This window comes from Ambystoma mexicanum, chromosome 4q (genome assembly GCF_040938575.1).
Source record: "Ambystoma mexicanum isolate Mex_15411 chromosome 4q, UKY_AmexF1_1, whole genome shotgun sequence".
NCBI lineage: Eukaryota > Metazoa > Chordata > Amphibia > Caudata > Ambystomatidae > Ambystoma > Ambystoma mexicanum.
In genome coordinates, this window is record NC_090928.1 from 324,836,351 (window position 1) to 324,860,852 (window position 24,502).

At 47.0% G+C, this 24,502-nt stretch overlaps 1 protein-coding gene across 5 annotated transcripts in view; it reads left to right on the plus strand.

The window, feature by feature from the left end:
• The window catches only part of BIRC6 (baculoviral IAP repeat containing 6), a 3,097,233-nt gene that overhangs the window by 2,015,242 nt on the left and 1,057,489 nt on the right, over positions 1-24,502 (plus strand). For all 5 annotated transcript variants that reach the window (XR_011268132.1, XM_069607902.1, XM_069607904.1 and 2 more), the window contains one exon: positions 20,851-20,947. Coding sequence is in view for 4 of the 5 variants with exons in the window: in XM_069607902.1 (XP_069464003.1) it covers positions 20,851-20,947 (97 nt within the window). In the remaining variant the exon portion in view is untranslated. The remainder of the gene's footprint in view (positions 1-20,850; positions 20,948-24,502) is intronic.

A 24,502-nucleotide genomic window follows, 5' to 3' on the forward strand; every position in this document is an offset into this window, starting at 1 on the left:
AGAAGGGTGGTGCTAGGCAGGGGTTTTTGAGGTAGGTTCGCAAGTTGTCTGCATTGAGTTTTTTTGAACTTCTTGTTATGGCAGGTGGTGCGTGGGTTTGATGGAGAGGGGGTGCACCTCAGTGGGGACCTTATTTGAAGGAGACAAAGTACAGCCATTTGAGGAATGGAGGCGGCGATATGGGATTCCCAGGGGACAATTCCTAGCCTACGGGACGATGGTGGCGCGCTTAGCAAAGCTGTGGGCGAACATCCCAGAGGATCCAGCTACGGTCCCGCTGATGCATGTATTAATATCTCACTGGGGGAAGGGGGGAGGGCGCTATGGTTTCCCACATCTACCAATGAATAGGGGGAATTGTTCCCTGCGGAGGAGCTGGCAGTTAAGGCAAGGTGGGAGAGAGATGTAGGGGAACAGATCTCGGAAACAGACTGGGCAAAAATGTGGGAGCAGATTCCGAAAGACCTTGATAAATGCTATGTTCCAGCTGATATAATATACTTTCCTACATAGGGTAAATGTGACACCCGTGAAATTGAACGCGATGAATATCTCCTTAAGCGCAGACTGCCCAAGATGTGGTCATGCAGGGATATGGCACATATGGGAATGTTCGGTGATGAGGGATACTGGCAAGCAGTGGTTAGAGAATTAATGGGCTGTTGGGGAGAATTTTCATTTATGGCTAATTTCCCTTACCTAGTGAGTCCCTCAGCAGCTTTCCTGGATTTCTGGGGTTTATTTTTTCCACCTGGTAAGAGTGTGAGCCCTTTTCCCACTCTTACAGTGTATTTTTTGTGTGTGTTGTACCTTTTGTGCTCATGGACTATGGAATGTCACTAACTCCATAGGCATCATCTTTTTACATGTTTCACGCAGCACCTATAGTGCAGTGACAAAGGGTTGTCTTTTAGACTTCCCTTTTGAACTCCACTTCTGGGGATGACTACTGTCCCCCAGAAACATGTAAAGTCACCATTGGCTTTACTAGTCCTTTTAAATACAGAACCAGTGCAGACCATCTTACAATGGAGTACTGGAGGGGAATATCTTTCCCCTGTCCTTCTGTACCTCAAGGGGCACTTTGTGTCCCCCTTCACAACTCGATATGGCTGGTGGCAGTGGTAACTATAATTTTTACACAGATTCCGTGTTAGTGTTCTGGCTGTGGTGACAGACGTGAACATAAAACCTGCTATCCCATACCATTTTTTATTTTGGGTCCTAGTGTGGTTTTTCACCATTTTGTGTTGGAAAGGTCTTTCTTGTTGTTTTGCTTTTCGTGCAAAACCAGGTTTGGTTTCCTTGTTCGCCGTCCTTTGGCAGGCTTGTACGAAGGAGCCCTCCTTTGGCGTCTGGGTGTCTAGGTGGGCTGAATGTGAGGGAGGGGTTTAGTCGCCCCCTGCACAGGGTCTCCTTGGAGACCCAAGTCGCACTTTGTGTCCATTGGCTGAGGTGGTTGTCCGGGCTGGACAACTCCCCCCTGCTGTGTGATTGTCAGCCAGGCTGTGTGAATGGGGGATTTTGGCATAAATGGCAGGACTCTTGGGCTGGAAGTCAGTCGCCACTGGATCTACAAGAACCGAAGAGGAGCCGGAGAAGAAGACAGCTGCTGCAACTCCTGGATGCCTGGTGAAGCCCCGCTGCAGTCCCGAGCGATCTACCCTTCAACGACAGAGAAGATCCAGTCCGGAGTCTTCTTCCCTTGAGCCTGGTGGGATCAACCAAGCTCACCTTCTACAGCCAGAGAATCCTCTTCTGGGTCGAAATCACTGCACCGCGCTGTAGTGCTCCGGATAGCCATCAGAAGAGCCCTCTCCTGTTTTTAAGGAGGGCATCTTTTATTCACTGTTGCTTCGCTGCTGCTGGCCTCATTCCTAGGTAGTGCAGATCGCTCCAGATGTCGACCTTCTTGTCCCCACGAATGAAGCTTCAGGAACCGTGAGTCTGCAGGAACTACCAGGAACAACTGCCGGAGCACCAGATTTCTTCATCCGAATAAGGTGTACTGTGTCCATTTGGTCGTTGTCTCCGTCTGACCTTGAGGAATTGGGGTGAACCCTTTTCCTTTCCTAAGGCTTGTCCTTTCTTCCTTCCGTCTTATAACTTTTGCCTCCCTTTGACAATATCCAAGTACTCCTGGCAACGTTGATCTTGAACTTTTCTCACCGTGTGATCCTCGGCAACAGAGCCCTGCTCCACTTGACACTGGCGCAGGCCTATTGACTTTTATCTGCCTATTAGTACACGTCCTCTGATTCTATGCCTTGACAAAAGTATTGCCTATGATTTTTATCCACTACTCCCTTGTTTTAATTCTTTGTGCTAAGTGTGTTTGACCACGGTTACTTTTCTTCTCGCGGGTACGCTTTTCTTTCGTAAGACCGAACTGTCATTACTGTCAAAAAGTGATTGCGTATTAACCCATGGTAACGTCTTTTTTCCAAACACCGGTCTGTCAAATCTTAATGTACTTACCTTGAATTGACGTAAACAAGAGGAATTGGTTGTGTGTAGTATATTTAAAGTGTGGTTTTATTTAATACAAGTGAAGTGTTTTGTGAACATATGGTTTAAAATTAAATGTACTTATATTTTTTAACCAGAAACCTTGAGTCAGTGTTTGCTTGAGTCACAGTAATTGTGGTCCTTTGTGTAATCCCTAGTACTGCTCATTTGCTCTTGAGATAAGTCGGGGTGCTCAGCCATCACTACCACTTTACCACGGCTTGTACCAAAGGCGAAATTGTACTATCACTTGTAGTCCTAATCGTATGTAGTGGTCCCAAAGGGTACTGCAAATGATTCTGCCGAACATGGGCTCAGCTTTGAATGTGCTCCAAGAGTGTGTTTGTGGGGGCTGTTGCCGAGTGGGAAACGTTACAAGGCGCAGAGGCGACTGGCACAGTTCATTTTAGCACTGGCCAAAAGGGGGATAGCCATAGCATGGAAGAAACCCCAAGGACCGTCCTTAAGGAGGTGGATGGAAGATGTCCACAGGTGGGGTATGGCGGAAAGGGAGGTCTGAAGAAGAGACACACGGCCTGGGGTTGGAGGAGAGGGTGGAGATGAACTGGAGCCAACTGCTAAATGAATTATGTTCCTCAGTGGACTTGAAACCCCTGTGAGGGTGAGCACGGGGAGGTGTCGGAGAAGGGGAAATATCAGAAGGGAGGAAGAGTGGAAGTGTGGAGGTAACTTTAAAGGGTGGAGGGGGGGAGGTAAGGGAAATGACTCACTCGGACAACTGGCCCTATTGAGATCGGAGGCCCCGGCTTTTAGATCTTGAGGAGATGATGGGTGATAATTGGTTAGAATTGCTCGTGAATTCCCATCTGGTGTGTGGAAGCGGGGGTGATCCTGGGGGGAGGCAGGAAGGGGGGTGGAAAGGATTACATAAATGTTCATGCCACGTGCTGTAAGTGGAAAAAAAAACTCCATGCCAATGCTTCATGTTATAAAACTGTTTAATAAAAGATGTTTTAAAAAAGAGTGGCTGTGGTGTCATGCCAGCGGGACGATCTAGTGGTTGTCTCTGCAGTTCTCATTCAGTCTCTGCAGTGGTGGTCAAGGGTAAACCTTCTGCAAGGGAAAACCTTCAAAACCCCCGCTGGAGAAGCCACTCTCACCACAGACTCGTCTCTGACAGGGAGCGTGGGGGGGGGGGGGAATCACTTTCTTCAACAGACGGCACACTGCGTGTGGTCTCCAGCAGAGGCATCCAATCACATAGACCTGTTGAAACTACTAGCAGTGTTCAAGGCCTTGAAGGCCTTCCCAACAAACCTCCAGTGGAAAACAGTTCTAGTCCTCACAGACAGTACTATGGCTATGTATTACTTAAACAAACAAGGGGGCACTCGCTCTCTAGGGCTGTCCAAACTGTCCCAAAACATTTGGAAGTGGGCACACAAACACATGTTCCTCCTTTCACAATATGTTCCAGGGGAACTCAATCTTCTGGCAGACGTTTCCCACTACTGTTAGTGAGAATTCTCTTATAAGGCTAATTTCCCAAACCTAGTAAGTCCCCCAGCAGCTTTGCTGGATTTTTGGGGTTTGTTTTCTGCTAAGGGTGAGACTCTCTCCCTCCCACTCTTAGGCATGATTTGAGGTATGTCTCTGACTTGTTGTGTGCTTATGGGCTATGTTTTTTTTTCTCCATAGGGTATCATCTGTTTTTCATGTGTGTTACACAGCACCCTCAGTGCAGTAACACAGGGGTGTCATAGTGACCCCCAAACATAGACTCCATACCCTGGGACTGACTGTCTCCCAGGACATGTAAAGTTACCATTGACTCTACTGGTCCCAAATTGTGAACAGAACCAGTACAAACCATCATATTGTGGAAGTACTGGAAGGGGTTAATTATATTGCCCCTGGGTCTGTTTTTAAGGGGGCACTGTCCAGTCCCCCCTTGTCGAGTTTCTGGCTGGTGGCAGTGGTTACCACGCAAAATATTCCACCAGAATATTTCCTATGGGTATTTCCCATTGATCTTAAAAGCACCACTTTTTGGTGCAATGTTAAAGATACCGCCGGTTTATTTATTTGATATTAAATCCACGGTTGGGTCTTTTTGCCAGAACTCTCTTCTATTATGGCGTTTGTGTCCATCTCTGTAACTCTGACCAAGGTTGAGCCCTTTGTTCTACTTTTTGGTGGGCTTCTCCACAGATGCCCTCCTAATGGTGCCACTCTGTCTGGGTTCCACAGGATAGGTGGGGAGGGGAATTGGCACTCTGCACTGCGTTGCCTTAGCAGCTCAAGTCGCACTCTATTCTGATTGGCCCAGTGGTGAGCCGCCCGGCTCACCACTTAGCATGTTTGAGTGGAGCTAGGCTGTTAAATGGGGGCTTTTCTGCGTAAAAGCAGGGCCTTTGGGACTGGAACTTCAGAAGTCACCACAGGAGCTAAGAATCCGAAGAGCGAAGAAGCTGAGCCTTCTGCAACGACGACACCACCGGTGAAGCCCTGCTGCAACAAACTCACCACTTTCCCAACGACAAGAGAAGATCTTCTGCTGGACAAGTCTTCTTTCTCTGAGCTGGTGGGACCAACCAGTTCGCCCCTTTCGCCTTCCAAAGACGTCTCTTGGTCGAATCGCCCGTGCCAAGCACCCCGCCGGCCGGATAGCCAAGCTTCACCACTTTGATCGCGAATAAAAGGAACGCACCTTTTACCGGTGAACTCCGCAGCTGGTTTCATCCCTGTGCAGTGCATCGACTCCACGTTTCCTCCTCGACGAGAGCCTCTTACCCTGGTCCAAACAACGAACTGCATCCACTGCCAGGAACAACTGCCACCGCTGGAGCTTCTTCTCTCTCTTTAAGGTACTGTGTCCTGCCTGGCCTCCCTTTCTTCGGTTTGCCTAAGGTGATCCTTAAATCCTTAGCTTTCCAACTGGGTTGGCCCCAGACCTTCTAACTTTACCTTCTTGAATCACCCCAACCTCTTTTTAACATTCTGCAAAGACTTTTTAGTGCATTTTAAACAGTGTGATCCTGGGCACATTTCGCTTTGCTCCATTTAAAGTGGGCCTGGCCTATGAACTTTGGCTCTACAGAGTATAGTGCCTTCCCTTGCTGAGAACTCCTAAAAGTGTTGGGGACCTGTTTTATTTCTATGCTCTGCCTTTTTCTCTCCCTTTAACCTAACTATTGGAGTGCCATCTAGGTTACACGCTCACATCTGTTTTAACAAATCGTGGTGTTTTAACTCTGACTTGTCTAATAGTTATCAAGGGAGGTGTGTATACTTTACCTGACTGTGTTTTAACTTGCTTTTGATTTAGAGTGCTAGTATATTACCTAAAGTGTGTTTTAAATAAATATATATACTTTTTATACAAAGCTCTGGTCAGTGTTTGTTCTACTGTGTTTTAGCCCTATTGTGTACACTCTATATACTGCCCTACCCTTCTTGAGAGAATTCTCACTGCTCAGCCACAGCTACCAGGTAATTCTGGGTGGTGCAGACTGCTACCAATTGGGTTTACTGCTTACTCCTGTAGTCTTAATCTTTTTGCAGTGTTCCCCAAGGGAACTGCAGAGGATTCTGCCTAACAACTACCTGTAGAGCACGAGTGGTGGCTGCAGGAGGACATTTTACTGAGCGTTTTAGCGGAATGGGGCTTCCCAGCAATGGACTTCTACGCCATTCTGGAGAACCGCCAATGCCCAGAATATGCCTCCAGGTTGGGTACCACTCCAAGGGGAACGGTCTTTGGGTAACATGGTCCGGGAGATTTTTCTAAGACACGCCCCCACCCCCCCACCAGATTAGTGCACAAGATGCACCAGGAACCAGTCGGTTCTACCATCTCATGGCAATGTCAGTCTCCCCTCTCAGGAAGCGGCAGTGCCCATACAATATACTGTCTCAAGATTATGGAACACACTACATCCATGCCTTCAAACTTTCAACTTAGCAGCCTGGCTCCTGAGGTCATAGTGTTCGGGCACCTTCAGAGATGCATGGACATACTCAGAGAGGCACAGAAACCTGCCACCAGATATTGCTGCTACTCCAGCAAATGGAAGCGCTTTATCTGGTGTAATGTCAAGGGTATCGGACCTATTGATTGCTCATCTAAAGATATATCGTCCTTTACCTAACTCACCTGTTAGATTCAGGACTGGTTTTCATTTCTCTAAAGGTCCACTTAGCCGCGCTTTCGGCATACACCACGTCCCAGAGCAAGGTTTCATGGTTGAAAATTCCTGTAATTAAAGCCTTTATTGACGGGGCTAAGAGACTTCATCCCGTATTTCCAACTTAGCGCCCGGGTGGGAACTGAATGTTGTTCTTACCAGACTAATGGGACCTTCCTTTGAACCAATGCACAAGGCTAGCCTTAAAGCACTCACCTGCAAGACCGCCTTCCTGGTGGCAGTCCCCTCTATAAGGAGAGTTAGTGAAATACAGGCCCTTACAGTTCAGGACCGATTTGTCACGATTAACAAAGACGAGGTGGTTTTGCGCACACACCCTCACTTTGCGCCCAAATTTAAAGTTCAAGATGGTAACGCTCTCTCAGATTCTTCATGCCCTCCAGCTCCAGGATTGGCTGGTATCTCTAGACCTTCAGGATGCTTATTTCCATGTGCCAATCCATCTCAAACACAGGAAATACCTGAGGTTCGCAATTGGCGACTCTCCTTATCAATTTCGAGTTCTGCCATTTGGGGTGACCTCCGCCCCGAGGGTCTTCACCAAGCTGATGTCGTTAGTGGCGGCGAGTCTAAGGAGGGAAGGGCTCCACGTCTACCCCTACCTGGACGATTGGTTGATCAGGGCCGTACCTTCGGAACAGGCCCAGGCCCAGCAAGATTGTCTTCCACTTCCTTCACAGACTGGGCTTCTCCCTCAATTTAAAGAAGTCACAGATGATATCATCACAGAGACTCCAGTTCATTGGAGCGGTCCTGGACACTTCCCTGGGAAAAGCCTCGCCACCAGAGGTGAGGGCTCAAGATATTCTACAGATGGTCACCAAGTTTCAAAATGCCCAACGTCTCCCAGCCTTCGACTTTTTGAGGTTGCTAGGCCTCATGGCATCCTGCATCTTCCTTGTGCCAGAGGCTCGCCTGAGAATGAGATCTCTTCAGTGGGCACTGAGAAGTCAGTGGTCGCAATTCTCAGGGCGAATGACAGATCTCCTCCGGATTCCGGACAAGGTAGCCCGCGACCTGCAATGGTGGGCCTACCCAGAGAACATCTTGAAAGGAGAACTGTTTTGGCAACCATGGCCGGAGATGACAGTAGTCACAGACGCCTCACTCACGGGGTGGGGAGCCCATACCAACGACTTGACCATCAGCGGTCGTTGGTCTCCATCGGAGTCCAGAGTACACATCAACCTATTAGAGCTGAGAGCGACCAGACTAGCGCTGAAAGCTTTCCTGCCATCAGTACAGGGGAGAAATGTCCTGATAATGACGGACAACACGGTGGCCGTGCACTACCTCAACAAAAGAGGAGGCGTAGGGTCACTGCCACTGTGCAGAGAGGCGATGCAGCTCTGGTTTTGGGCAATCCAAGAAGGAATCTCTCTATCGTCAGTCCACCTAGCCGGAGAGAAGAACTTGACGGCGGACGCTCTGAGCAGGCAGAGCACAGACTCCCACGAGTGGGAGCTAGCTCAGGAAGTCCTTCAAGAGATCTTCGCCCTTTGGGGAACGCCTCAGGTGGGTCTGTTCGCCACAAGCACCAACAGGAAGTGCGATCTGTTCTGTTCAAGGGAAATTCCCCCGAGAGGAGCTCTAGGAGATGCGTTCGTAGTGGACTGGGAGTTTCCACTCCTTTACGCGTTCCCACCAGTCCCTGTTATACCTCAAATGATCAGGAGGTTGAGAAGATTCCGGAAAACCATGATCCTAATTGCCCCGGTTTGGGCCAGGAGAACGTGGTACCCCGACCTTCTAGATATGTCCATCTGTCCTCCAATCCGTCTTCCACTCAAAGAGAATCTTCTCTCGCAGAAGGGAGGTCAGGTTCTCCATCCAGACACCAGAACCCTCAACCTTCACGCTTGGCTTCTGAAAGGTTGAGGTACAAGGATTGGGATCTCCCTGATGACGTCATGGAGGTGTTGCTTTCGGCCAGAAGACCAGCAACAAAGTCTTTATACCGCTGCCGTTGGAACACATTTTGCAGCTGGTGTAGGGAACAGAATATCGACCCTTTTTCATGTGGTGCACCAACGGTGTTAACGTTTCTACTCTACTTGGCAAACTCAGGCCTTCAAGTGGGCACTGTAAAAGGCTATCTTGCAGCGCTCTCTATCTTCAAGCGCACTGCGGAGGAACCATCGTATTTCAAAATTCCTCTAGTGGTACAATTTCTCAAGGGACTAACTAATGTTTACTCTCCAAAACCATTCCAGGTTCCCTTATGGGACTTAAATTTAGTCTTAAACTTCTTAATGGGCACTCCATTGGAACCACTTCACTCTTGCGCGCTGAGATTTCTCACGCTTAAAACTGTCCTATTGGTCGCACTAACATCTGCTAGGAGGGTGAGTGAGCTACAAGCTCTCTCCTGTAAACCCCCACATACAATCTTCCACAAGGACAAAGTTGTCCTACAGGTGAAGCCTAATTTCCTCCCAAAGGTGGTTTCTGAATTTCATATTACTCAGAAAATTACCTTGCCTTCATTCTACCCTCCTCCCCATCCGGGGAAAGAGGAGGAAAGGCTACATAGGCTGGACCCTAGACAAGCTCTCAGCTTTTACATCAGCAGAATGGCTGGGATCCGGCAAGCAGACCAACTGTTTGTAGGATACTCGGGTCACAAGTTGGGATTACCCATAACAAAACAAACCATCCCCAGGTGGATTATTTTGGCCATCCTGGAATGTTATAGACTTGCATGGAAAGAGCCACCCCAAAATCTCAGGGCTCATTCAACCAGGGGTATCGCAGCCTCTTCGGCTCTCCAAAGAGGGGTACTGGTCCGGGACATATGTGCGGCTGCCACATGGTCGTCCGCACATACATTCACAAAATTTTACAATCTGGATTCCTCCACTGCTTAAGACCAGATTTGGCAAGGCCGTATTACATTCGGTCCATCCCTAAAGGGATACATAACACTATCACTCCCACCGTAAATTACATGCCACTGCTATGGGAGTCTTATCAAAGATAAGGAATACGTCGGAGGACACAATCCCTTCGAAGAACAAGTTACTTCTTGCCTGGTAACGTTCTTTCGACGGGATGTTCCTCCGACGTATTCCTTATAGCCCCTCCCAACCATCCCCGCAGTGATAACTTCCCTTGTGGTTGCAGTTTATGCTCCTTCAAGGTCACTAACCAATTCAGGCATGACTTTTCTTATGCTACAAAACGGAACTGAGCAACGGACGCAGCGCGTGGCTATTTATGGGCATGGTGACGTCGGCGCCGATACGGTGGCCGTCGAGGGACATCGACTCGGCGGACGTCGACGCGCAGCGCCCTCTACAGAAATAATTTCCGAGGCCAGCAAGCTGGAAACGTATTATCAAAGATAAGGAATACGTCGGAGGAACATCCCGTCGAAAGAACGTTACCAGGTAAGAAGTAACTTGTTCTTCTGATGATTGTATCTGCTTAGATTCACATGCGCCCATCCTTCCTCCCCTCGTGGAGTAGAAGGAACATAGGCTTCTTACACCTTCTCTCTTCTGTACTCACTCACTCTGGCTAAGGCTCCCTCACGGCAGAAAAAAACAACCAGTGGGACTTCGACGCGTGAGTGATTTTGGGTACACTATACGTCACGTTAGGGATAGTGTTTTAGTCACGCCCATGTCGACGTACCTTTTTGATCTTTGAAAGAAAGATGCAATACTGCACGATTTCCACTAGATGGCGGACTATATGCACAGCATGTGAATCTAAGCAGATACCATCATCCAAAATGCTATTACGATGAGTAATGCATGTCATTCCAAGGAAAACAAAATCCAAACAGAAGATGTATGCTTTGATGACACTTGCCCTGTCATAACTTTCTCCACCCCCAAGTTTGGCTTTTAAGAACACTGTTTCATTAAGAGAACTTGAAAAGTACACAAACCATAGTTAAGTCCTCGCACAAATATATAAACCCTTATAGGAATATGAAAGTCAAAACATTTAGAATTCTGGCATTATTCCCCCCACCTTGAATGGAAGACTACAAATACCAGAATGCAATTCAGCAGAAGGCAAAAAAATTGCCTGTGGATTTTGAAATGTATTTTCAAGACTTAAACTCATAACAGAAGGTAATGTGGCAAAAGTTTACCTGTTTGTGTTTCAATTGTTTTCAAAGGCATGCTTCAATAATGTAAGGTAAATGTTATGTTTATACAATACAGACAGTCTTACAGAAACACATGTGCGTGCACATATTACATTACAAATCTTTCACACACGCTCGGTCACAAACATTACAACAAATATTTTACAAAGTACTCAAACCTGCAATACACAATACATCAAAACATGCCACACACAAATTGTCTTTTGAGCTTACCTTTGATTACCTTTGCTTGCAGTGCTGCAGTGACTACGCCGGTCATCTCCTCTCTAGGTTCCGGCTGCTTCCTTGGTGTTGGTGTGCTCTGGAGGACCTGTTCCCCGGCCCCAACCTTTAAGGCTGAAGCCGGGTGGGTGAATCGGCTTGACATGCCCTTAATTTATTGACTGATTTGCTTGATTAGCTCAATGAGCTAGAATAGGAAACACTGAGAAATTATCACATTTGATGGCAATTTTCTATTGCCTTAGTGGTGAGAAACTGTGCCCTTTGTGATGGATTCAACAGATGTGTCTGGTTCGCCTGGAAGGCTGCTGCAGGCGGGCTGACACACAAGGGGTGTCTGCGCTGAGGGTGATTGGCAGACGGGTCCCTCAGTGGCTCTCTGCCCAGCGCAGTGCCATGCGTGCTCGGGTTGCTGAGTTGCCACATTCCTGCCATCACTTGCTCTGACCCAAGCCTGCACCAGGCTCATTTATAGCTTTGTAACTGGCATGCCTGAGAGCTGCTCTCCAGTAAATACTACCTGGGCCCAGGCGAAAGGACGCTGAACAAAATAGGGAGGCAGACGCTGTGCTTCTTTTGCAACACTTGCCAAGAGCGCTGTGTTGGCATGTCTGGCTTGTTTGAGAGGAGCACTAGCCTGAGCCGTGAGCAGCCTAGTGAAGAGCAAAGTGAAGAGGTGGGTGGGTATGATTAGCCTGTATGTGACAACGTGTGGGCTCTTAAGAGCCTTTGTGGTGGTGGGTCTCACTCCTGGTGCCCCTCAGGCCCTCTCTCCGCTGATGCGGCAGGCCAACTGGATATATCTGGGCATAATGGTCACCCTCAGGGTGGATGGAGCAGAGCCCCACCAGGCAAGCCTTGCTGGCCTCCTGCAGGGCCATGACAGCTGAGCTCTGGAAGCGCAGGTCGCTCTTGATGTCCTGCGAGTGTGCGATCTACCACACCAGGTGCTGAAAGGGCAGCTTCTGGATGAGCAGCTCAGCAGATCTCCCAGAGAGCCACAGTGCCTGGGCAGTAGCAGTGTGCTTTCTTGATGTCGCCCGTGGCAGGAGCACTCTGGCAGGCAGCTTTGGGGCCAGCTGCTTGTGAGGCGCCTTGCCCCTGGGGGAATTGCAGACGTGTGCTTAGTATGGCAGGCCATGGTGATGCTGCGAGACTTGCTTCATCTCTGATAATGTGCAATGGTGTGTGCTGCAGCAGAGAGCATGAGCTGATGAAGACCGAGCTCTGCTCGGCTCCCATTGGCTAGGACAATAACGGAGAACCTTCAAAAGCCTGCCGCGATCCAGAGGCGCAGCGCGCCAGGGATAGGCAGGAAATAGTTTCTTGTGAACAGGGCAGGGGTTGCAACGGCAGCGGTTTGTAGCTGCAACAGCACCTCCACCTCCTCCCCCAAATGTCATCCCTGCAATGGAGCAGTTCTGCGTCATCAGGGATGACTCAAGGCGACCATCCTCCTACCGGATGTCCAGGCCATAGTTATAGACCTGCCGTTCACCAGTGAACCTCTTCGGTAAGACTGTTGACGATACCCTGCAGTCCGTTAAGACTGATATGTAAATGGCTCGCTCTCTGAGCAAGTTTCAGCAGCGAAGACCGTCCTTTCGCCCCAAGGGGCGTTTCTCATGATCTTCAAAGGACTGCAAACTGTCCTATCGTCAACCCTTCTGTTTCAGCGCTCAAGAGGCTTACAGGGGATGATTGCAGTTGTACAAGGATCCCGTCCTCCCACTTCAGCACTCTTATGGGAGGCCGACTATCACAATTTGTCGAAGTGTGGCGCAACTTCTCCACCGACAAGTAGGTGCTCGGCATTGTTCCGTGGGGTCACGCCCTCGAATTCCAAGACAAATGCCCCTCCATCCCTCCCCTCATGAAGAAAGAACAGCATCTGCCTCTACTCTTGCAGGAGGTTCGGGCACTGTTTAAAAAGGGGCAATGAAGCTAGTGCCAAAACATCTCCGGTGTACTCAAGATACTTTCTAGTACGAAAGAAGTCTGGCGGGTGGAGTCCCATCCTCCAACTAAGACAACTCAACCAATTTCTCAATTCCCAAAGGTTCCGAGTGGTCACAATGTAGCACGTGCTCGAGCAACTAGAGCACATAGACTTCCTGGCCTCCCTGGACCTGGAAGATGCCTACCTCCACATCCCATTCATCTCAGGCAGTCGATTCCTCAGGTTTGTCGTCGGCGACCAGCTTTACCAATTCTAGGCTCTTCCCTTGGGCCTCAAGTCAGCCACAATGGTCTTCACAAAGTGCCTGGCTCCAGTGGCGGCCCTTCTATGACCTACAGGCATGCAAGACTATCCCTACCTAGACGACTGGTTGATTCTTGCCTGCTCTCGTCCGCTGTCCCTGCAGCACACGAGGAGACCATCAGGTATACACTGATCACTTCACTGGGATTCTCAAGCACCTTTCCAAAGTCCTGCGTGCTGCCATTCCCGAATGCTCACTTCCTATGTTCAAGTCTCAACACACTGATGTGTCTGGAGGAGAGGATCAAGGCTGTCTTGGGCAAAGTGCAACAGCTCTCAACTCTTCGTGTGACGTTTGTCCACTCCATTAAATCGCTGCTGGAGATGATGTCCTCATGCATCCCTCTAGACCCTCATTGCAGGCTGCTGATGAGACAGTTAATTATTGGAACAGGAGGGTGGCGTCCTACCACAAAGGTTTGTGTTACTTTACATACACATTTTCTGCAAAGATTTTAACATTTAACATGCTTAGTATCAGTGGAGCTGTATACTTTAGCTCAAATGAGAAGGGAGCAAAAAACACATGTAGCGTGAATTTTAGCTTATTTATTTACCCAAAATCAAGTGCGTGCGGATTTGATTTCGCATAGTAATTTTTAGTTTTTTTTGGGAACGCCTGCCTGTTATTTGGCAGACATATTAGCAAAACAAGAAAAAGCAAAAGAACAAGACACAAACTTGTTCAAACTACTCATAAATGAACATTAATATGACAATGCACATACATAAAAGCAAGACAGTTATTCAGCAGTGAATGCTTCCGGGGTTGGTCTCTATACACATCACATTCTTTAAATGTTTTAATAGAGCAACCACCATGTGATCTCATAACAATGAGTGAACTGTAGGAAGTGGGCTCAAACTAGTCTTCACTAGTACATCCTTCTTGTTACTTTCGAGGTGTACTACATGTTGGGAGGTAACCTAGTCTATGGTCCTGATGAGACAGTTAAAACAGTTCCTGGATGCCAGGTAGCGGCAACTCTCGGGCTCCCGGAACAACAAGATCACCCTCATTCTAGCATTCAGGACCACCTTGCAGTGGTGGTCAGATCCTCAGCATCTCACACAGGGTGCTACTTTTCGCCTTCCAGTGCATCTGGTCACGGTCACCACTAATGCCTCCCTAGAAGGTTGTGGAGCACACACAGGGCAATTTGATACCAGGGGCTTATGGCAACCGGACGAGGAGGAGTTGCACATCAACAAAATGTCTTGGAGCTGCGAGCAGTGTTCTGGGCTTCCAAGTCATTTAATCCCCATCTACAGGGCAATGTGGTCCTTCTTTTCACAAACAACACAACCTCCAGGTTCTACATCATTAAGCTGGGGGAGAACCTGCTTTCCCATTCTTTCCAATGAGGTGCAAGCGATGTAGAATTGGGCAATAATATTTCTTATCCCATTCCATCTATCAGGCATTCACAATACCATTGCAGACTCTCAACAGAGTACGACGATTGTGCTGCGAGTGGGAACTTCAGCAAGCTCAAGTTCATCTCTTCTCCAAGTGGGGTCAGCCGCAGATCGACCTGTTCACCATGGCAGCAAGCGTGAAGTGCCAAAGTTCGCCAGCCGTTACTTTCAACCAAGGAGTCTAGGTGTCGCCTTCTTGTTCCCCTGAGTGGGGTGATTACTCTTTGCGTTCCCTCCTACTCCTCTGATTCTTCGAGTGCTAATGGCACTCAAACAGACCCATTGCAAGATGATACTCATTACTCTGCGTGGCCCAGGCAGAGCTGGTACTCGGATCTTCTCCACTGGTCAGTGGCTCCTTGCGTAAAACTGCCGCCTCAGCTGGACCTGGTCTCCAGAGAGGGAGGGTCTGTCCTTCATCACGACCCAGTGTCATTGAAACTGACGACTTGGCTCCTGCAAACCTAGAATTTGGACATTACTCATTGCCCACAGAATGTAAGGATATTTTTGCCAAGGCTAGGGCACATTTGACGCTTGCGTGTTATAAGCACAAATAAAAATGTTTCTCACTGTGGCCTGACACGCAGCAGATTTCTTCCCTTTGCATAAAAGCTCCTCAAATTCTGCCATATCTGCTCTCCCTAGCAAAAGCAGGACTTGTTCACTCATCTATCACGGTGCATCTTGCGGCTATTTCCTGTTACACCCGGATGCCTGGAAGGCATTCCTTGTGTTCTCAGACTTGTTAAAGAGTTCCTTAAAGGTCTGTGCAGAGCGTTCTCTTCTGTGAAGGCTCCAGATACTGTGCCGAAGCTCAGTGTAGTTCTGTCAAAATTGATGAGTCTTCCTTTTGAACCTCTACATAGTATTCCTCGAGTTTTTGTATTGGAAGACTGCTTTTCTGGTGACGATCACTTCTGCCAGACTTGTTGGTGAGTTACTAGCTCGCGCTCTCAAAGGTGATGCTAAAGTCTCATCCATCCTTCATTTCAAAAGTTCCATCAGACGTTCATTTGAAAAAACTTTTAGTTCTGCCCATAGTCTTCCCCATCCCTGCTTCTCCCGCAGAATGGGCTTTTCATTCACTGGACGTGGTGTTTTCTTTGAAGTTCTATGTTGCACGCACTATGTCTCAGTTGTTTGTGACATTTTCAGGTGGAGCATAGGGGAAGACCCTATCCAAGGCTTCCATTTCCAGGTGGCTCTCTGGCTGTATCACTCATTGCCCATGACTTGCAAGCAGGCTCTTGCCAGGAAGGCAGAGATCCCATTCCCCCAGATCTGTGGCTTCTACTACGGCGTTCTTGTCTGGTGTTCCACTGCTGGATATTTGCAGGGCTGCTACGTGGAGGTCAACTCATACTGTCACGAAATTCTACCACATCAACAAGGATTCCAGGGGGAGTCCTGTGTCGGCCAGGCAGTGCTTAACTGGTTTGCTTGAGGTGAGTGTTCCAGAGAGGAGTCATTGTATTGCTTCTGTAGAGCCTGTGCCACCTCCCTTGGTTGTATATGTACTTCTGTATAATCTTATTCATGAGCAGGTGAATCTATGTAAGATCCCATTCTGGGAAAGGAACACGTTACTTACCTGCAACTCCTGTTCTCCAGCATGGGTGTCTTGCATGGATTCACGTGCGACCCTCCCACCTACCCCTCTGGTTCCTGCTGCCACTTTTCGTTCGCTTACCAGAATTCCCAGCCAAACGACAGGGAATATTGAGCATGGGAATCCATGTACGATACCCATGCTGTAGAACAGGAGTTTTAGGTAAGTGACGTGTTCCTTTTTACTGATTAAAAAGTTCACAATTTCCCCTGATTTTACTAACAACGAACACTAAAGTTATCTGAAACTCTCTTGTTGCTCAAGACATTTACTACATATTGGCAGGCATTGTTGAGGCACATTGTTATTGGATTGCAACTTCATGGCATGACTTCTGTCATTTTCATCTGAGTGAGCTGCAAGAGATGGTTTGGAGTGGTAAATGGAAGTAGAAAGAGGAAACCAAGGTATCTGCTGTGGCAGTGTTAATGCTTGCAAATTGAAATAAACCTACTCTGTGCGGGTACTTTCTAGGCGTTTTGAAGTATGGTCTAGTGAAACCCAGTTTGGACATAGTTTGGGTTGGGGTGGATATGTTTAGTATCAAGTACTGTGAAGGCATCATGAAGCAAGACACAGACAACAGATTCAAAGTTCCAACAGAATTGTTTTATTAACTAAAATGTCAGGATGGTTGAAGCCTGAACTTGCCCTATACTAAGATGTGATTTCCCTACCTAAAGAAACTAAGAAAAGTCGAAGTCTGAAAGTTCAACTAAATTCTGTCTGTCTAAAACCTATACTTGCCCTGACAACTAAAGCTAAACCATGAGCAGGGATGTCAGCAATAAAATAAATGGTGTTCTAAATAAAGTTCTGAGCTTCTTCCAGCTCCTGGATTACATTTCAGCTCACCTTCCCCAAGTTCAAGTTAGTTCCACAAAAGTCTTGGGATACCCCACAAATCTCTGGTCTTCCCTTTACCAAGTTCAAGACAGTCGACTTGTACGTGTTCTAAACCTTTCAATGTTCAAAAACGTCTCCAAACTCACTTTACACTCCTTCTGGTTTCTTAACAGTTCAATCAGATTTCATAATTGGTCCCCCCCCCGTCTAGGCTCAGTTGTCAGACCACATGGTCCACCCATTACAGGTCGCACAACCAGGAACACTAGGCTCTCTAGCACACACATGTTCCTCTGTATCTGTACCTGTGTGATGGTTCACACTCACTTGGCATCTCCTTGTCAGCCTCTTGGCTTTGCCACAATGTGTTCCTTCCTTTGCCAGTCTTTGGCCTTGCCACAATGTATTTTTGTGTTTAGTTCACTTGGTGGCAGTTTTGTTCCTTCACCACTTTGCTTTCATGCTCACTTGCAATCTTCCATACTTGCTTCCTTCTGTGTTTCATGCGACTCGTGCTTACTTTTCAAACAGGTACTATATGAATTTTGCGCACACTTGTTATCAGGTCATAGCTTTGCCAAAAGCTTTCATCCAGTTCGGTATTCAATATCTGTGATCTGTTAATCTGCCACTTGCACGTTATATTGTCCTTATTTGTCTGTCAACCCATTGCTTTGGGTTTGTTCAAGTTGTGCATGCTTTTTCATTTATTCAGCAGTTCATTTCGGTTTCCAAACAGCCCCCATGAGCACCCTGCTTCGAGTGATATTCCCTATTCACTCACCGGCCTGTGGCATCTCCTGCGAGCAGCTGTGCTTTCGGTTTCAGCTCCACAGACACGTGGTCCTTCGACTGTGAGCCCCGCTTGACCTTCAGTCTCTCTATCTTCCACTGCCTGCTCCGCTTTCTCTCCGCGGACTTCGGCCTGCGACCACTGACCAATGAAGGTCCCACACCTGTGGCCGTATCGCAGCCCACATGGCCCTTGGCTCCACAGCTTCCTGGGTTCATCTGCTGGCGTCCTGGCACTCCCTCAGGACCCACCTCGGCTGCCTCCTCGCATACAAGATTCCCTGCTAGTCTACTTGCTGCTGTTCTCTTTCCTTTATATACACCTGCAACCACTTGACAGGTTGCCAGTGTGAGTTCCAAATTGTAATTGCCTGGCCGCAATTAGTGTAACATTCGAGACATGCCTGACCTTTACAACACTCATCCTCGTCTCAGTACTAGAGTGGTGAAATAACGTATTAGTGTTCACTGCGCCTTGTCGCCTCTTCCTCATCCCAGTTCTATAATGGGTTGAATGAGGGGAGAGATGGCTTGCAACAGCCCATAAAGGCTGGGGGGGGGGGGCGCGAGGTTGGTTCTCAATAGAGGAAGGGAGATTCAATTTCTTGCCTGTGGATATCTTCTCCCCAAGACCCTCCACCCAGGTGATCCTCCCTCACCCCCAGGGTCAGGATCCAAAAGCAACGGCCTTTCCTGAGAAGAGTATCCAAGGGGAGTAGGTGTGAAGGTACCCTCAGGTTTCACCCAGTACCCAATTAAGTTAATGCATGACCTGCTCATTGAGTTTGTGGTTAGTATTGTTTGGCACAGGGTGTGGTGTTGGTTCGGGTGGGAAGTTGGAATGTTAATTGGTATTTACGTTGAGCTTTGCAGTGATTTCTTCCACTGGAAAAACAATCTATGGTTTCCAGTTAATGTAGAATTAAGGTAAGGTGACATTCAAAAGACTCGTCCATTCATCTGCAAAGCATGAGTAGACACTGAGGAATGGCTCAACAGTATTTAATATTTTATTTGCAGTTGTTCAAAGAGAAAAATGTGTAGAAATCAAATTGTATTTAAAAATAGGACAGCAGTAAATCTGACAATCTGCTCACTACCATTTATGGATTGTTTATAGAAAATGAGTTGACGGGGATAATTGACACCAAGGTTTATGGTCTCTCTGAAAGGTGCAGGGTTGTGGAAAAAAGGAAAGAATCGTTGAATGGTACTAATAAGGCCCGGAGAGTAGAGAGAACTAAAAAAAAGTTAATACATTGTTTTAATGGTGCATCATAATGTGATGCATACATTTCCAAAGGCATATGCATTTAAAGCATGGCCACCGATAATAACACACATAACTTTCTTATTCATCTCAAGTTTAGTAATTCCTTGTGAATACAAACAATGTTTAAATGAAAATATTTAATGGGTGTCGGTTTATTTAATTGACAACATTCAACAAAATATTGTATCGATTCTTTGGGGCGCTGTCACGACACCTTTCATTTTTCTGATTTACCTGTGCATAATGGCATTAAGATTATTGAAGAACTGTCAACATTTGGACCGTTTCTCCTATGCAGATGGGAAATACCATGGTGCACTATGCAGAATAGCATAATTAACCAGCAGAGTATAGTTGACTATCTCTTACTGGTCAGCATGGTAATGTTGTTGGATTACAATGTGAATGGTTTGCTATGTCAGTTACTAGTGCACAATGCTTATCTGGCTACGTGGTATTGCCTCCCCATCTAAGTCTGAGTGGTGCTGTGGTTGGATTATGTTTAAAGTAAAAGTGGGCAGTCCAAAAGGTGATTGCTTAAATTGATTATTAAGTTCAAATTTCAGGACCAAGCCCCACATTGAAGCTATAGCACAACAGCGAGTAATAAGGAATGGTGAAGTATAACACGGCATAACACACCCTCGTTCCCAACACCCCTACTGCTTGCTTCTCTGGACTACTTCCGATTTTTTAACTCTTTACTAATGTCATTCTCTGTATTTCTCATCATCCGAGTAGATATATTGTTCTCCATGTGCAGCACTAATCAGGAGATGGTGAATAAGATGTGGTCTGCACGTGCGAGAGTGCCTCACAAATTGAAAAACATAGCCCTCAATTTGACATTTCCTCTCCAATTTACAACAAGCCACACAGCAAAAAGACCTCTACACACCTGATGTTGAGGAAGCTGCATAAAGTTGTTCGATCTGCTGAACTTCCGTCAAAAAGTTTGAGAAGTTGAAAGGGGATTCCGCAGTGTGCCCCACGAAATGTTCCTGGTCTTAGAAGTGGGGCACATCTGCAGGAGACGGAGACACAAGCTGGCAATGAAAGCTAGTGAAGCGGAGTATGGTAGAGTGCCTGCCATTTGGCAAGAACGCACGGTCACGCAACCTTGCAACATTGAAGTTGCAGAATCTCCAGCCCCCTTACTTGCTAGACTTCTGTTTCCTCGTAAATAGGAAAGATGTAAAGGAATGTGAACGTTGCCAATGGCTTGTTGCAGTTTAAAAAAATGATTAACTTTTTTTTTTTAATGGGCCACTACAGTATCGCACCCTTCACTTTAAGTTAGCCCTTAACCTGTTCATATTTTACGCGTAAAGGGAACTAAAAAATATGAAAACCTTCTACGCTTTTATTTATGTTCCCTTGAAAAGAAAATCTTTAAATGTGTTTTAACTGTCCTATTGCAGAAAACAATGTTCAGGGTTCATTTTTAAATGTGGAAATTACATTCCCAAAAGAAGCAGGTAAGGCAAGAACAGTTTGCAACTGTTGTCATAAAGTCACCACGTTCAAATTAAGTAAAAATGCATAAATGAAATTGGCTGAGCAACTGTGGTTTCACAATGTACATAATATGTAGGTGCTTCATTTTTCGTTTGTTTCACTTAGGGCTCACTGTCTACATGTCAGCTATCAGAGCCGCTGTTGTGGTTTATTTTGAGGGTTTTGGATACGAGTGAAGCCTTGAAAGCATTCCATGAAATGGGTAAGGAAATAAATCAAACTTGTTTATGTGCATGGAATGTCATTTTTTGATCTGGCATTAGTCCTGTGACTTGATTATGTTGATTTGTAGCAATATTTGAGTGTTAAATTATTCTTTTAAAAATGTTTTTCTTTTATATGATATAACATTTATAACGCGCCTATACACAAGTGTTTCAAGGCATGATATATAGTATTTATGATGTGCAAATCCTACCCTCATGCTAGCTTTGATGAGTGGAGCAGTTCTGTCTACTCATGCATGCACAAAAGCAAGTCTATGCCAGTAAGCTACACATGGAGGAACATAGCATTTACATGGACTAGGTGGTTATAATTTCTTTACAAAAAATAGGAGTACTGTTGAGTACGAGCAGGGCTATTTTATTGTGACATTAACTGACAGATATACAGATATATTGTGCTTCATTGGCAGGTGTGTATTATGTAAATAAATATTATTGAAAATAAAGGTTCATATTTGCTTTTCTAAATTCCTGGCATCAAGTTATTTCAGCTATAGAATAATTGTGATCTTAAGCATGAAGGTGGTAGCTTTGCTCGGGATAAGATGTCATGGAATGGTGAGCCTTCGTTCATCCTCATAATGAACTTCAGCCCATTCAGCAGTTGTCATCAGGATTTCCCTTAAAAACGAAAAATGTTGATTTAGTTGTATTGTTCCTTGTCATGTCTATATCCCTCTCTAGATACACCCATTGCTTAAGAGAAGGTACTGGCGTTGCAGGGTTTGGGTTAGACCACCAGTTTCACTAAATCAAGTTTTTGCAAGGTTTTTGTTTGCCATAGTTGCTGATTTATGCCAAGCTAATTAGATCTTTCCTAGTGAATACATGAAAACATTCCTCAGACTAAGATATATATAGACCTAGTCCAAGGGCCACAACCCGGTATTATGGGCTCACAAAATGGAGGTAACAGGCCTAGTGCAGCAAGGGTGTTTAATAGTGTTTGAGGTCCCATTTTGCCCAACATGGCTCAAGATCTTAGTCTATAAAACTATTAGTAGCCTCAAACTCCTAAAAAAAGACATTGAAAGGGAGTAGGTATGCTAAAATGGCAAAAACAAATGTTTAGTGGTAATCACGGATCCAGAAGTGAAACGTGGCAATTACTTGAAAATAAAGTTATACATTTAAATTTGAGTTGCACATTGTTTTGGAAATTGAGGATGACATGTATATAAAAACTGTTGTCTTAGGTGTTGGACATTTTTTTGCTATTGAGTTGATTGTAGGAGAGCAAGTTGACGGTGGGACTAGGTGTTGATGCAGTCTTTGGAGTTGGATTGCTTTATCACAGTGAAGTGCAGATTGTGGTATTTTATGTTGATAGGCCCATTAGATTCTAATCAAGGGTTCTTCAGGTGGCCAATGACAGTCGTTATTAAGCAATATTCCATTCTAGCATTGGCCAAAATGTGGACAGCTGTTTTTCTCAATCAGCACTTGTATCATTGGAGCAGAGTTTTGCATTTGTTGTATCACAGAGCAGGAGATACCCCCTCCCGTTGCATGTATGTCCCGTGGTTGGACCAGATGGGGCCTACTTTGACTTCATGTGCTGTCACTTTTGTCGCAAGAACAGAGGAACCAAGTCACATTCGGTGTAATTTTTTTGGTTTGTGGCCACAGATAAATTACAGGGCACGTTTCATTTTCGGGAACATCATACATAACACTGCAAAGGTTATCTCCTGTTTTTAGTAAATTGATGGTTCTCATTGATGGGCAAGACTGCACACAAACAATTGTTATCTGTGCAAATGGAGAAAGCCTCTACAGGCAGTGTCTGCTTTCCTTTTGTAACTCTTACGAAGTATAGTTGGATATCATACTTCACTTTCAGTTTGTTTCAATTTGGGGTCTCTGTTTTGAATATGGCACTGTAAGGCTCTTCAGTTCTCCAGCATGGAGTCTGGCATGGATTCACGTGCTCATGTATATTCCCTGTCGTCAGGCTGGGAATCCTCGGTAAAGAAAAAATCAGTTTCAGTTTCGGTTCTCAACTGTCTTGCTACTATTAAACAATCACTGGTCTCTGGGTCATACTGCCCCCAGCCAATGACTGCCCTCTACCTAAGCCCCTCCTCTGACAGCCATCTTCAGATTTTTACCGCACGTTCAAGTGTTGGGAGTCCTCGTGTTGTAGCTCTCAAGCTTTTACTGCATATTGCGTTTTTTCGAAAAGTTTACTTATTTTTTTCAGTCACTTCGAGCCTCTAGCTCCACCGATTCTTCTTCCGATCAACGGGGACCCGTTTCGGAAATTTCTACGCCCCTCAAGTGCGGAATGTCGTCAAATTACACTTCTTGGAGGATTCTGGAAGACCTTTGAGGCCTACCCCATTTTGGACATGGCCCAGGACAAAGGAGATTCAACGCCTACTAGATCCAAACTGTTCAGGAACTGCCCAGGAAGTGGACAGCAGAACGTCTTTAAGGAGGTCGAGCACTCCCGGTGCCTCTACTGCCTACACGCCGACAAGTCGCACGTGGTGGAGGACTGTGCGTTCTGCTCGCTCCATCAACTCACTGACTGGCTGGAGGCAAAGAGCCCAGCAGCAGGTGAGAAGAAGTCAGAGCGGTCTTCTAAGACCTTTGAGGGCGCTCTGGCGATGGGGGCCCAACAAAAGGAAAAGCACCGTGAGTCGCGGGATCAGGGAGCGCTGTTGGTTCGGACTCCTCGGCTGCCAGGCAGGGCACAATGTCACAGACGCAATCATTCACAAGCCAACGCTCTGGCTCAGTGAAAAGGAAGTCAGGGAACCCTGGGTAAGCTTCGGGAGAAGCCCCGGTCGATCCGGACGGAGAAAGCCAAGGTGGGGGCGAGGCGGTGACCCTGCCCCTAAGGTGAAGGCCTCAGACGCTCCCAAGGTCGTGAAGGCCCTGATTCACCCGGCTAAGGCCTCGATTGAAGGAGTCGTGGCGGCCCTGGCGAAGCCGGCGGAGGCTACCCCAGTGGAGACTATCTCCGGGCCTAGAGTTTCCCTCCCACCCCGGAGGGAATCCTCTTTCCTGCCTATCAAGAAGACCCCCATGAAACCTTAGATCGAGAAAAGGGGGGGGCACTGTAGCCCTAACGGACTCAGATACCTCCTCCGAGGATGAGCTGGCTAGCATCAAAGCTATCCTGGACAAGAAGTTCGATGAGGCCAGGACCTACGGGAAGGATCCCGACGAGGCGGACGTAAAGAGCGACGGTGGAGCCAACGAGGAGCCGTGGTGGAAACGGAGGACCCCACTCCCCAGCCGTCGCAACCGATGCCTACTCCACAGGACAACTCGGGAGCAATCTTGATGGCTTTGCAGACCGTGTATGGAGATGAGGACAAGGTTGCTTACCCCCAACGGACGATCCAGCAGCGCCTGGACCGTCGGGGAGCCCGCCGAGCAAGCGGAGGCGAGTCCATCCTCCCCCTCCCTACCAGCCTTCACCCCCATCCCCTCTGCCGAGGGACGAGACGGAGACGGGGACTGACGACGACAGTGGCGACGACGGAATGGATCTCCCGTCACCTCGCCCCGACGAAATT